The sequence below is a fragment of the Myotis myotis genome, unplaced genomic scaffold (genome assembly GCF_014108235.1).
Source record: "Myotis myotis isolate mMyoMyo1 unplaced genomic scaffold, mMyoMyo1.p scaffold_m19_p_10, whole genome shotgun sequence".
NCBI classification, from domain to species: Eukaryota; Metazoa; Chordata; class Mammalia; order Chiroptera; family Vespertilionidae; genus Myotis; species Myotis myotis.
This window is the reverse complement of record NW_023416314.1, coordinates 12,310,806-12,324,108: the sequence shown is the minus strand read 5'-3', so window position 1 is coordinate 12,324,108 and position 13,303 is coordinate 12,310,806. Positions and strand designations below refer to the sequence as shown.

Genomic DNA, 13,303 nt, shown 5'->3' with positions numbered 1-13,303 from the left:
GAGCCTTACCTTGGCACTGGCGCTCAGAGGAAGCAGAACCTTGTAAGTTCGGTTCATGTGTTAGCTCTTTAAGAGGAACCTCTGGGTCTCCAACAGCCTCTGTGTCACTGAGCCCCAGTCTGCACTGGTTTTTACAGCCTGTAGTTATGGGGACTTCTTTTCCCAGCTCTGAGAGCCTGGGCTGGGGGTCTGGTATGGAGCTGGGACCCCTTGCTCCTCCGGGTGGCCTCCACAGAGATGATCTTCCTCCCAATAAAAAAGCAGCACACAAGGGTGCCAGTCCAGTCTGTTCCGCACATCTGTCCTTCCTACCAGTCTCAGTGTGCTTTCTTCTTTACTTCTCTAGCTGCAGGACTTCCATTCAGCCAGCTTTCCATGGTTCTGGATGATGGGTGATCTATATTTTAGTTGTAATTTTGATGTGGTTGTGGGAGGCAGCGAGTATAGGCATTTTATGCCACCATCTTGGTTCTTCCAGCAACTGTGTTTTAAGAGGAAGTATACCTATTCTATGAGATTCTGAATGCAATATTTAAACCAAATATCTAGCCATTACAATTCACTCTAGGAACTATAATAAATACAAGTTTATATCCCCAGTATCTTATAGAATACATGACAAATTGCATGCTGAATAGATATTATTAAAATAATTAAATATTTATGCATTTTATGGGATCTAAGCTTGCCTAAGCCCATGTAAGTTTTTTTTTTATTAATTAATGATATTGAAAATGAGACAGTTCTCTAATGTCAAAGGAGGAATTTATCATAAGAAACAGAGTTATCCCTAAAACCAAGGGTGGAGATGCCACTTATGAACTGTACCAAGCCCGTATGGTGCACTATACAGAAAACTCTCTAAGTTTTCTCCTCCATTTCATCTACAAGGCAAAAAATGGTAATGTTTACATTGCCTCTGTTTAAGAGAACCGTCAGTTACAAATTGAAATCCCTTAACTCTGATTTTTAAATTCCCAAAGAAAAGGTTCTGATTAGTCCAGCAAGAGGCAGGTTCCAAACTATGGGCCAATCAATTGTGGCCATCCATGGGTTAAGGTGATATTTTATAAAGCCTCATTGTTAACTGTCGATTGGGGGGGGGGGGGGGAGAGAGAAAGAGAGAGAGAGAGAAGTAGTTACTAGAAGGGGGTAGAAATGCTATGATCTGTGTGGACAATCAATAGCTGTGAAGTTTACATAGCTTTAATGTGACAATTCCAGGCGCCAGTGCAATACATAAAAGTATACTGAATATATAGGCCTTCCAGAGTCTCACATAGACCATAATTCCATGTGTCTGAGATTGGAGCTCAATATAGAGATGAACGTCAAAGGGAATAGAAACTTCTTGAAGTCTATCATTTACTTCGAGATTATTTTTCCCCCATTGATTTTTAGAAAGAGTGGAATTGAGGAAGAGGAAGAGGAGGAGGAGGAGGAGGAGGAGGGGGAGAGAGAAACATTGACGTGAGAAAAACACATTGATTGGTTGCCTTCTGCCCACTAGGGGCTGGGGATGGAGCCTGCAACTGAGGTACATGCCCTTGACTGGTATTGACCTGAGACCCTTCAGTCCCAATGCTCTAACCCAGCCGTGGGCAAACTACGGCCCGTGGGCCGGATCCGGCCCGTTCAGCTGTTCTATCCGGCCCGCGGAGCCAAAAGAGCAGAGGGTTCTCTTGCTCTCCCCTCCGCTCCTTCACCAGCAGCAGTGTTAACATGTATTAGTTCACACAAACGCTCCATCCATGCTTTTGTTTCGGCCCTCCGGTCCAGTTTAAGAACCCATTGTTGCCCTCGAGTCAAAAAGTTTGCCCACCCCTGCCTAACCACTGAAGCAAAACTGGGTAGTGTGACTTTTCTATTGCCAGAAAAGACCTTCTCCCCCTCTTCCATGATTTTCATGTTTAAGCATGGGCATGATCTCTTTCAGAAAGCCTGTCTGAATTCCACCAAGATTAGGTTAACTGGCCTTCATATGACGCACTAATATTGGGAAAGGCAGTTTGCCATGGGCCCTGACATCTCTGAGTGTTTTTGATGAGTATGCCAAGAATGAACGTCCTGCCCAGCTGGCATGGCTCAGTGGTTGAGTGTCAACCTATGAACCAGGAGGTCACGGTTCGATTCCTGGTCAGGGCATATACATGGGTTGCAAGCTTGAGCCCCAGTGTAGGGTGTGCAGGAGGCAGCCGATCAATGATTCTCTCTCATCATTGATGTTTCTATCTCTCCATTCCTCTCTGAAATCAATAAAAATATATATTTTTTAAAAGAATGTCCTTGACCACTCTTTACCCCTGCCAATTGTCAAGTGTTTGCAGCAAGCCACCTTGAAGGAGGAGATAACATCTCCGTACCTACACAGAGCAGGCTTAATTCACCTTACTCTAAAAGCAGTAATCCTCTAAATTCCATGTGCTTCTCTTGCAATGCAGGCATCCATGATAGGCCTTTTGCATTGTCCCCACTGGATCTGGTGGGGTGGGGTGAGGGGGCGGGGGTGGTATATTAGTTTTCTAGAGCTGCCATAACAAAATAGACTGTAGACTGGGTGGCTTAAACAACAAAATTTATTTTCTCACAGTTCCGGAGGCTGAAATCCAAGATCAAGTCGTCTACAGGTCTGGTTTCTTCTCAGGCCTCTCTCCTTGGATTGCGGATGGCTGCCTTCTCACTGCATCCTTACATGGTCTTTCGTCTATGCCCAAACTCTTCTGACGTCTCTGTGTGTGCCCAAATTTCCTCTTCTTATAAGGACACCAGTTCGATGAGATTAGGGCCTGCCCCAGTGCCTATTTTAAATAGATCGTCTCTTTGAAGGCCCTATCTTCAAATACAGTTAAATTCTGAGGTTCGGGAGTTAGTGCTTCAATAAACAAATTTCGGAGGAATACAATTCAGCCCATAACAGGGGTCATGGAGATCCAGCACAAACCACCATGAAGCTCTGGCTGCTGCTTTTGCAGTGACTAATGAAGCTCGGTCTCTGACCCAGGGGTCTGTGTCTTTTGCAGTGTCCATGGAACAATAAAGACTAACTTGTGAGCTTGAAGGTAGGCTGAAATCCCAGACCCCACGCAGCTCCTGGCACCCATATTTTAGCAGCCATTACACTATTTACACTGCCTCTCTTTCTTGTCCACTAAACCACAGGAGCTTTGAAGTCAAAGTATAATGTCTAAAACATAGTAGACAGTTGAATGAATGCTTGTTGAGTAAATTCAATTTGATTTATGATAAAGAATCTGGCCGAGACATCTGTTGATCTGAAGCGAGATCCGCTTTTAAAGATATGGATTAAGAAAGAAAACAGGTTGGTACAGATGCAGTATTGCTAAAGGAGTGCTCAGATACAATTATATGGCTTCTTTGACATGTTCTTAATAAAACTGGGTGTTACCACATGTGTTACATAATTCATTAGGCCATATTTTATTATCCAGTACCAGCTAACCCTCAGATTCTTTCTCTGGAAAATTTTTTTCAAAGTTTGATTTTTGGAAGAAAGTGAACAAAATGTTTCAAATTTCTTTTTATTTTATTTTAGGTGCTAGCTAGAGCAGAGGGAAGCTTTCAACTTAAAACATGCAGACACAACCAGTGAAATTCCCTGTCTAAAGGCATTTCCCCTAAACGATATAAAATTCTTCCCTGCTGGGTCTTTCATTCCCTCCCCCGCCAACCCTCGGCAGTCACCGCAGAGGTTGCCTCCTTTAAAAAAAATCCATTTTCCTCTAAACAGCTGACAAATTCAAGCAACAGGTGAGGCCCGGCGCGCCAAGGCCTTGACGATCAAGGGTGCTACTCTGATCCTCGGTCTCTCTTTGCCAGACCTACGATCCCGGCTCTCCACGCGGCCGAGTAGGCTTGGGGGGGACAGGGGGACCGGCCCATCGCCCACCCTCTTCAGTGCGCAAGGCCCACGACCACCCCGCGCCCCCGCGTGGCCGCCCGCAGAGAACCGGGGGCGGGCTGGCGGAGCCCAGGCGCAGCCCCGCCCGGGGTGTGCCCGCCCCGCCAGTGCCCGCCTCCGCTCGCGGCGCTCCCCGCCCCGCCCCTCCCCGCCGCCGCCGAGCTGGACCCAGCGGCCCGGGACCATGGGCCGCCTCCCGCGGGCCCTGCTGCTGTCGCTGCAGCTCGCCCTGCTCGCGGCCGCGGGGGCCCCCGAGGCGCCGGTCAGCGCGCCGCGGAGCCTGGTGTGGGGCCCCGGGCTGCAGGCGGGCGTCGTCCTGCCCGTCCGCTATTTCTACCTGCAGGCCGTCAGCTCCGAGGGCCACAACCTCACTCGCTCGCCCGCAGGTAGCGTCCACCGCGGGCCTCCCTCGCCCCGCCGCCCGCTCCCCTGCGTCCCCCGCCGCGCCCCCGCCGCGCCCGCGCCCCTCGGGAGTCCGCCCGCCGCCTGCGTGGCGCCCCTCCCCTGGCGCGTCGCCCTTCCTCGGTCTGGTCACAGCCGTTTCCCTCCGCCTAGGTCCACAAAGGGGGAAGGTCGCAGTTGAATGAATGAATGAATGAATGAACCCTGAGGGCCCTTTCTCCGTTAACGCGCTGGGACTGACGTTCCGAGTGCGCGGCGCCCGAGGTGTTAACGCAGGAAGATACGTTAGTGACACACCGGAGACCTCTGATGAGTCCCAACTGCTTCAGCTCGTAGGGAGGAGCGCCTTCAAGTAGTGAGTCATCAAGCCCACGAATCGCTGGGCTCACACTGCTGGGGCCCGATGGGGTGAGAGACAGTTAACTCCTACACTAAGGGAATGACTGTCAGATCAGCAGGCAGGAAGAAGGCGGTTTTGCCTGCTAGATTTTGGCTTTCCTACAGTTCTGAGTTCTTGAAAGCAGATGGCAGGAGTTGGAGAAACTCAGTACAACTCATGAGGTGTTCCCTCTCCCGAGGGTGGATCTTGCCCTGAATCCCTGTGCCCAGCTGTCCTCCCACGTTCTCCTTCCCATGTACCTTTGCAACTTATTACAACTAGTCCTGCTGGTTTCAAGCGGTTACCAGTCAGGATTTGTTAATTTGTGTCTCAAATTTATGTTCAGCCAACTGGCACCCTGTTTGATCAACAAAGAATCAATCAAAATTATTCAGTGCCTCTCCTTCCCCTGCCAGTGGAAAACGATGACTACTTAGTTTTAGAAAGACTTTCCACGGGCCTAAGGATCAGAAGACAATATTCTTAAACCCAGATTCAAAGTCCTTCACTATGCGGTGTATTTTTCTTCCTTATAGTTTCTTCATTTTCTAAAACTAATTTTATTATGCTCTAAGGTGGTGGAAAGAAAAGAAGGTGGAAAACTAAAAAAAATAATTTCTACATGAAAAAAAGAAAAATTACATGATCCAAAATGAAATACTGCTGATCTTACTATTAATGAAAGAGCTGTAAATTCAAATAAAATTCCATTTCTTCTTCTAAAAATATTGGCAATTTTTTAAAAGTAGTAATACTCAAAACTGTTAAGGGAGCAATGAGTTACTCAGTGACCTTCATCCTCTGCTAATGGAGCCCAAATTGGCCAAGCATTTCTGGAAAGTAATTGTCCAAATGTAGCAATTCTTAAACATTTACAAACCTAATGTACCAAAAAAAAAAAAAAAATGATTTTCAACAGTTAGAAAATGTCATTTGTAAATGTACCTTACAAAAAAATGCCTTTGGCCTTTAATCTGGTGGTCTGGTTCCTAGGTATCTGTCCTGAGATAATGATCAGAATATAATAAAAGATTTTTATATGCAAGGATAGTCTTGCAGCATTATAATTGTTTATTATAGTAAGTTTATTTTTTTTTATTATTATTATTGTAAGTTTAAGTAGCCAACTATAAGGTAATTGCTAAATAAAGTATGGTACCTGCATGTGATGGGATATTTGACAGCCATTAAAAGTAATGTTTTGCCAAAGGGCTGTTGGAAGAGGGAAATGGGAAGTTGTTGAGTTCGTATAGAGTTTCAGTTTGAAAAAGGTCTTGAGATTTGTTGCACAACAATGTGCATATATTTAATGCTACTGAGCTATACAATTAAATGGTTACACTGGCTGGGTAGCTCAGTTGGTTGGAGCATCCTTAGCTACACCAAAAGGTTGTGGGTTTGATTCCTGGTCAGGGCACATACCTAGATTGCCAGTTCGACCTCCAAGTCAGGGCGAGTACAGGAACAACCAACTGATGTTTCTCTCTCCCCTCCCCCCTCTTTCCTCTCTCTCTAAAATCAATAAACATACACTCCGATGAGGATTAACAAATTGGTTAAACCCTGGCTGGTGTGCTCCATCAGCCCACACAAGGAGGGGTCTCAGGTTCGATTCCTGGTTAAGGGCACATATCTGGGTTGCAGGTTTGATCCCAGGCCCTGGTCAGGGCATGTACTAGAGGCAACCGATCAATGTGTCTCTCTCACATTGATGGTTCTCTCTCTCTCTCTCCCCCTCTCCCGCCCTCCCTTCCACTCTCTCTAAAAATCAATGGGAAAAATATCCTCAGGTGAGGATTAACCAAAAAAAATTTTTAAGTAGTTAAGATGGTCAAATTTCTGTTACTTTTTTTTCACAATTTTTAAAAAATTTGAAGTAACTTATTAAAAGACTAGAGGCCCAGTGCACCAAATTCGTGCACTTGGGGGGTGGGGGGTGGGGAATCAGCCCGGCCTGCACCCTCTTGCAGTCCGGGAGCCCTTGGGGGATGTCCTGGAGGCAGGAGAGGCTCCCGCCACCACCGCTGCACTTGCCAGCTATGAGCCCGGCTTCTGGCTGAGCAACACTCCCCCTGTGGGAGTGCACTGACCACCAGGGGACAGCTCCTGCGTTGAGCATCTGCCCCATGGTGGTCAGTGCACATCACAGTGACCAGTTGTTCCACCATTTGGTCGATTTGCATATTAGCCTTTTATTATATAGGATTATTTAATAACTAGGGACCCAGTGCACGAATTCGTTCACCTTGAAAAGAACTGTGGGCCTCGAGGCTGTGGTAGGCACAGGGGTGGGTCTTGGCCCATTCTCTGTGCCCCAGCCTAGCCCATGCCACCACAGGTCCCAGTCGCCTGTCTGTTGGCAGCCCTGCTCCCACCACTGCCAAGTGATTGGGGCCAGCACCAGCAGCAGGTGCGAGCAGGGCCCGCACCGTCAGTGGGTGCACACGACAGCTGCTGTCCCAATTGCCCTCAAGAACAGGGGGAGATGGAGAAGCCCTCAGGGGCAGTCAGGGCTGGCAGCCGCTGCTCGCACCCGCTGATGGTGCCGAGCAATCAGGACTGGTGCCTGGCACCGGCAGCTGGTGAGAGTGGCGGCTCCGGCACCAGCTGCAGGTGCGAGCGGACCTGGCGCTGGCAGCAGGTGCTAGCACCAGGCAGGACCGTGGTGTGCGGGAGCAAAGAATTTTCAGTAACCACCAGAGGCTCGCCCCGATGGCAGCGACTGGCTCCCCGCCTTGGTCTGGAGCCCCTGCTCACCTGCTCCACCATCCTGCCGCGGCCGATGCCCGCCATGTTCCACGCACCCCCCTGGTGGTCAGTGCATGTCATAGTGACTGGTTCGGTTGTTCGGTTGTTCTGGTTGTTCTGCCATTTGGCCTATTTGCATATTAGCCTTTTATTATATAGGATGTTTATATTTGTTAAGGCTGGAATGAACAGGAAACAAACTATGTAGTTTCATTCTAATTTTGTAATCAGTAAATTAACCTGTACCTCACTCATTAGTGTCATCAGTGGTTATAGCAAGAGAGTAAGGAAATTTTCAAGAAAATTTTCCCCGAAAATGGTTATATTGTATTTTTAGTCAGGAAAAAGTTTTAAGAAAAAAAAAAAAGACTTTCACCAAGTCTTCAGACAACCTCACTTTCATTCCCTTAGACTCCACTTGTTTCCTTTCCTGCCACTTGATTCCTACCTTCCATTCAAAAGGCTGTCCTATAGTCTGAAAAACAAACCCACTAGTTTCTCACATCTCCTGCCACCGTCATTCATTTGTAAGTTCTGAAATTTTTTCTTCTCCCAGAACTAATTGGAAAAGAGGCAATATTTCCACAAGCTCTAGATTGTCTTACATGACTAACCCAGATTCCCTTATTACTGTAATTATCACTCTCACTTAATAGTATCTGAATACCATTGTTATGTGGCATATCTTCAAGTACAGAGATAGCAAACATGTTGTGAACTTGAGTGGTCTAAATCTGGAGATCTCAACTGGAGTCCCCAGACAGAAATTAGGGGGTCTAAGACCTTGGACGGGGAAAAGGACCTATCTATATCTTGATTTCTCTAACTTCTGACTTAAACTGAGTATTTCCTTCTATTATGAATATAGGCAGAACCTATTGGTATTTTTGTATTCCAAGCATTTAGCACAATGTCCGGCAGAGATTCTCAGTAAATATTGTAGAAGAAAAGAAAGAAGGGGTAGAGCAGGGGTTCTCAACCTGTGGGCTGCAACCATCGGAAAACACATATAGCATATCAGATATTTACATTACAATTCATAACAGTAGCAAAATTACAGTTATGAAGTAGCAACAAAAATAATTTTATGGTTGGGGGTCACCACAACATGAGAAACTGTATTGAAGGGTCGCGGCATTAGGAAGGTTGAGAACCACTGGGGTAGAGGGAGGGTGGTTAGAATATGCAAGATGGTAGAATACAAGTGCGTTTGACCCTTGAACAAGGTGGGAGTTATAGGTGCTGTCGAAAATCCACGTATAACTTTTGACTACCCCAAAACATAATTATAGTGTTTTTCCATGTCATAGGGGATTGGTTCCAGGACACTCACAGATATCAAATTTCACAGGTGCTCGAATTCCTTATGTAAAATGGCGTAAAACAATGCATACAGTTAGCCCTCCACATCCATGAATTCCCAACCACAGATCAAAAATACTGTTTTCAGTCTGTGGTTGGTTGAATCACAGAGGTGAAACCTAGGGAAATGGGGGCCCAATTGTGTATTTATTGAAAAAAAATCCGCGTATACGTGGACTCATGCTGTTCAAGCTCATGTAGTTCAAAGGTCAACTGTATTCATTTTCTACTCAGTCCCCTCCTGTCTTCATCAGGGATGACATCACTATAAAATAGTCTTACCTCCTAGTTGTGTAGCACTTTACTTTTTAAACTTGCTTTATTTAATTTGTTCTCCTAAATTGTCTCGTGATACAGGAAGGATAGTCTTTTCACTTTACATATAAGAAACCGAGGATCAGTGAAGCTAAAATGCCTTGCCCATGGCCCCACAGCTACTAAATGTCAGAGCCAGCTGTGGGATACCTAGTTCAGTGCACTTTCCCTTTAACCAAATCACCATAATAGAATTGCCGGTGCGTGGTCTGCAGGCAGCCAGGCGCTTTTGGAGGCTTCCATGCAGCCTCAAGGCAAAGCCAGTTGGCCTTCTGGGACTCTGTTCCCTTGGTCATGTGGCTCAACACTTTTGTTGCAGCTGCTGAGACCCTTAATAAACTTCCTGAACAATGGGGTTGGGGGCTGGCGATAGCTCCATTCAACCAGGAGTGCCAGAGGTCATTCCTCCAACTTTGAATTCCGGGAACCCGTATGCTAACATTACACGTGTGACCAGGTGGATTCAGGATGGGCTTTGAAAGAAGAAGGATCCATCCAAGCTGTGTTCAAACACTGGCTCAATTACTCCTATGCGTGTGACCTTGGGTGAGTTACGTAACTTCTTTCAGGGAGCCTTGGTTTCCTGGTCTGTAAAATGACGGTGACAATACCTACTTAACAAGTTCTTGTAGAAAAAAATAAGGTAGCCCTAGCCAGTTTGGCTCAGTGGATAGAGCATTGGCCTGCAGACTGAAGGAAGGAGCTGTCGGCATATACAGGAACACTGAAGGGTCCCGGGTTCGATTCTGGTCAAGGGCACATGCCCGGGTTGCAGGCTCGATCCCCAGTAGGGAGCATGCAGGAGGCAGCCAATCAATGATTCTCTCTCATCATTGATGTTTCTTTCTTTCTCTCTCTCTCTCTTTCTCTCTCTCTCTCTCTCTCTCTCTCTCTCTCTCTCTCTCTCTCTCTCTTCCCCTCCCTCCTTCTTCCTTCCTCTCTGAGATAAATTAAAAATTTTTTAAAAAAATAAATAAATAAGGTAGACAATGCATGTGAAAACCTCAAGCTCATGGACTGGTTAGGTGATTTTTTTTTAATGTTTTTTATTTCTTTCAACTCAAAAGTCTTCAGAATTTCTGATTCTAATGATGTAAGACTTTGATACTGGCAACCTCTTTTTGTCTACACAGTCACTGCATTCTCAATTTATTAGCTTTTGAATTTGTGGAGCAGAAAAACTCAAGCTGAGCTTCAGTTCTGTTCCATTATATTAGCCACAGGGCAAATGAGAATCCACATTTGGTCCTTTTGAAGCAATTTGCAATTACATTCTTCTCATTTTCTCTTTTATGAGATTGGAATTGCTTATTTCTATTTGGTCATTATTATTTTGCATTGAATCTAACATTAGTTTCATGCCAACAATGACAGAGGCATGAAGGATTCCTACAAAAGTAGCCAAAAAAATCACACAGTCATTACTATGCTTGTCTTCTATTTGTTTTGTTTATTAAAATCATAAATTTATGGAGAGCAGGACTATCTAGTCAGGAGACAAGAAAACTTCTGTCCTGTTTCTAGTCTGGGAGGGAATCATGGAAATGGCTCTCTGGTCCCCAGGCTCTGCCTTCCTGGTTTTCAGTCTTCTTGCCTTTCTGGAACTAAGTGGAAAATAACACAAATCAAAAGCTAATGTGTTTCATTAAGCATCTCAGCTAACCGGCCAACATTTTAAATAATTTCACATTATATTATTACCTTTCTTTTACAACCACCCCCTATATTTATCTATTATAGGTCATTTCTTCTGGCAAATGTCCGTCATAATTTTGTCACATTTATCTCAAATATCTAAAAATGTATGTGCTTGGTACGTAATTATTTAATAGCAAGATGTCAGATACAACATTACTGTTACTAAATCAAAGAGACTGAGAAACATTTCTCCTGACCCACAAGAAAAAAACATAAAACTGGTGAAGACCAAAAGAAAATAGAAAAGTCACTTGCTACATTTAGAAACTAAAAAGAGGAGATACAAACTTTTTCAGTAATTTAAAAAATATATACAAAGGTGGGCAAAAGTTGGTTTGCAGTGGGGAGTTTGTGAAACGTATAAGTTATTTTTTATTATTTATTTACTAGAGGCCTGGTGCACAAAAATTTGTGCACTCGGGAGGGGAGGGGGGGTCCCTCAGCCCGGCCTGTGCCCTCTCACAGTCTGGGACCCCTCGGGAGATAATGACCTGCTGGCTTAGGCCTGCTCCCAGGTGGCAGAGGGCAGGCCCAATCCCTAGGTGCAGCCCCTGGTCGGGCTCAGAGCAGGGCCGATTGGGGAGTTGGGGCGCTGCCCCCTGTCATACACAGATCAGGGCGATCGGGAGGTTGTGACTCCACCCTCAGTCACGCTCAGGGTAGGGCCGATTGGGGGGTTGGGGCACCATCCCCTGTGACACTCAAGGCAGGGTCGATGGGGAGGTTGTGGCGCCACCCCGTCATGCACAGAGCAGGGCCAATCAGGGGGTTGGGGCATTTCCCCCGTCATTCACAGAGCAGGGCCCATCAGGGGGGTTGGGGCTCTGTACCCTGTCACGCACAGAGCAGGGCCCATCAGGGGGTTGGGGCGCCGCCCTCTATCACCCACAGAACAGGGCCGATCAGGGGGTTGGGGCGCTGCCACTCTCACACTCAGGGCAGGGCTGATGGGGAGGTTATGGCTCTACCCCGTCACACACAGAGCAGGGCCCGTGGGGGGGGGGGGGGGGAGGTTGGGGCGCCGCACCCTGTCACACATAGAGCAGGGCCGATCAGGGGGTTTGGGTGCTGCCCCCTGTCACGCTGATCCCGGTGCTAGGAGGCCTTGCGGCTCTGCTGATCCCGGTGCTGGGAGGCATATTACCCTTTTACTATATAGGGTAGAGGCCTGGTGCATGGGTGGGTGCCGGCTGGTTTGCCCTGAAGGGTGTCCTGGATCAGGGTGGGGGTCCCCACTGGGGTGCCTGGCCAGCCTGGGTGAGGGGATGATGGCTGTTTGCAGCTGGTCACACACCCTTCAGTGTGGGGGTCCCCACTGGGGTGCCTGGCCAGTCTGGGTGAGGGGCTGAGGGCTGTTTTCAGGCTGGGGGTGACTGAAGCTCCCAACCGCTCCTTTTTTTCTTTTTTTCTTTTTTTCTTTTTTTATTCTGGGCCAGCTTTAGCTTTGAGGCTTGGCTCCAGCTCTTAGGCCTCCGCTGCTGAAAGTAGGTTTCTGGCCTTTGCTTACAATGTTGCGATCCTGCTGGCTGCAGCCCGGCAGGTTTCTGGGGTTTTGTTTAGCTTCTATGTTTGTTACATAGTTGCTTGCAGCTCAGAGGCCTGCAGCAGCAGGCGGGGAACATTGGAGTCCTCCGACACTGAAGCAAGCAAGCCTCATGTTAGTTTCAAGCTGCCTGGCTGTCGGCCGCCATCTTGGCTGACAGTTAATTTGCATATTGCCCTGATTAGCCAATGGGAAGGGTAGCGGTCGTACGCCAATTACCATGTTTCTCTTTTATTAGATAGGATTATTGTATTATTTGTTATGAACAACTATAAACCTACTTTTTCCCACCCCTGTATTAAATATGCTTAATTTCACAGTGAGGGATATGAGATAAAAGAATACTTTGGTCACAACTTATTGTTTGTTAGGCTGTGGATTTCAGAGGATTCACCACTTTTTAAATATGATTAACTGTGGTTAGGACACTAATTGATCTTTACTTATTTATTTTTTTTAATCCTCACCTGAGGATATTTTCCCCATTGATTTAGAGAGAGTGAAAGGGAAAGAGAGGAAGGGGAGAGAGAGGAACATTGACATGAGAGAGACACATCTATTGGTTGTTTTCCTACTTGAGCGATTGAACCTGCAACGGAGGTACATGCCCTTCACCTGGAATCGAACCCACAACCTTTCAGTCCACAGGTCAGTGCCCTAACCACTGAGCAAACCAGCCAGGGCAGATCTTGATTCTTAAAGCTTCTGAGTATCAGATCTGCACTGAAGTCAAATACATCCTCTGCCCTCTCTGAAGAAAAAGGTCTCAACGTTCATACCTGTGCCACAGTAATGTTAATCACAGCCACTGTATGTCAAAACCTAAAGTCAGCTATCTCCTGCCAAAAGAGAAGGGGGTTTCTAAGTAGGTATTATTTACCCTCGAACAGAAAACCCATGGAGTCTTGGAGTTATAAGAGGTATTAGATCATCCTTG

The 13,303-nt window shown here is 46.5% G+C and overlaps 1 protein-coding gene and 1 long non-coding RNA gene across 3 annotated transcripts in view; one reads left to right on the top strand and one right to left on the bottom strand.

Moving 5' to 3' along the window:
- Positions 1–4,061: 4,061 nt before the first annotated feature.
- POGLUT3 (protein O-glucosyltransferase 3) overlaps positions 4,062–13,303 on the top strand; it is a 24,268-nt gene continuing 15,026 nt past the window's right edge. Inside the window, exon 1 of the mRNA XM_036324512.1 lies at positions 4,062–4,305. Within this exon, the coding sequence (XP_036180405.1) occupies positions 4,104–4,305 (202 nt within the window). The 5' untranslated portion in view covers positions 4,062–4,103. The remainder of the gene's footprint in view (positions 4,306–13,303) is intronic.
- The window catches only part of LOC118664423, a 22,195-nt gene continuing 19,468 nt past the window's right edge, over positions 10,577–13,303 (bottom strand). For both annotated transcript variants that reach the window (XR_004970317.1, XR_004970316.1), the window contains exon 3: positions 10,577–10,729. This is a non-coding gene — a long non-coding RNA (uncharacterized LOC118664423). The remainder of the gene's footprint in view (positions 10,730–13,303) is intronic.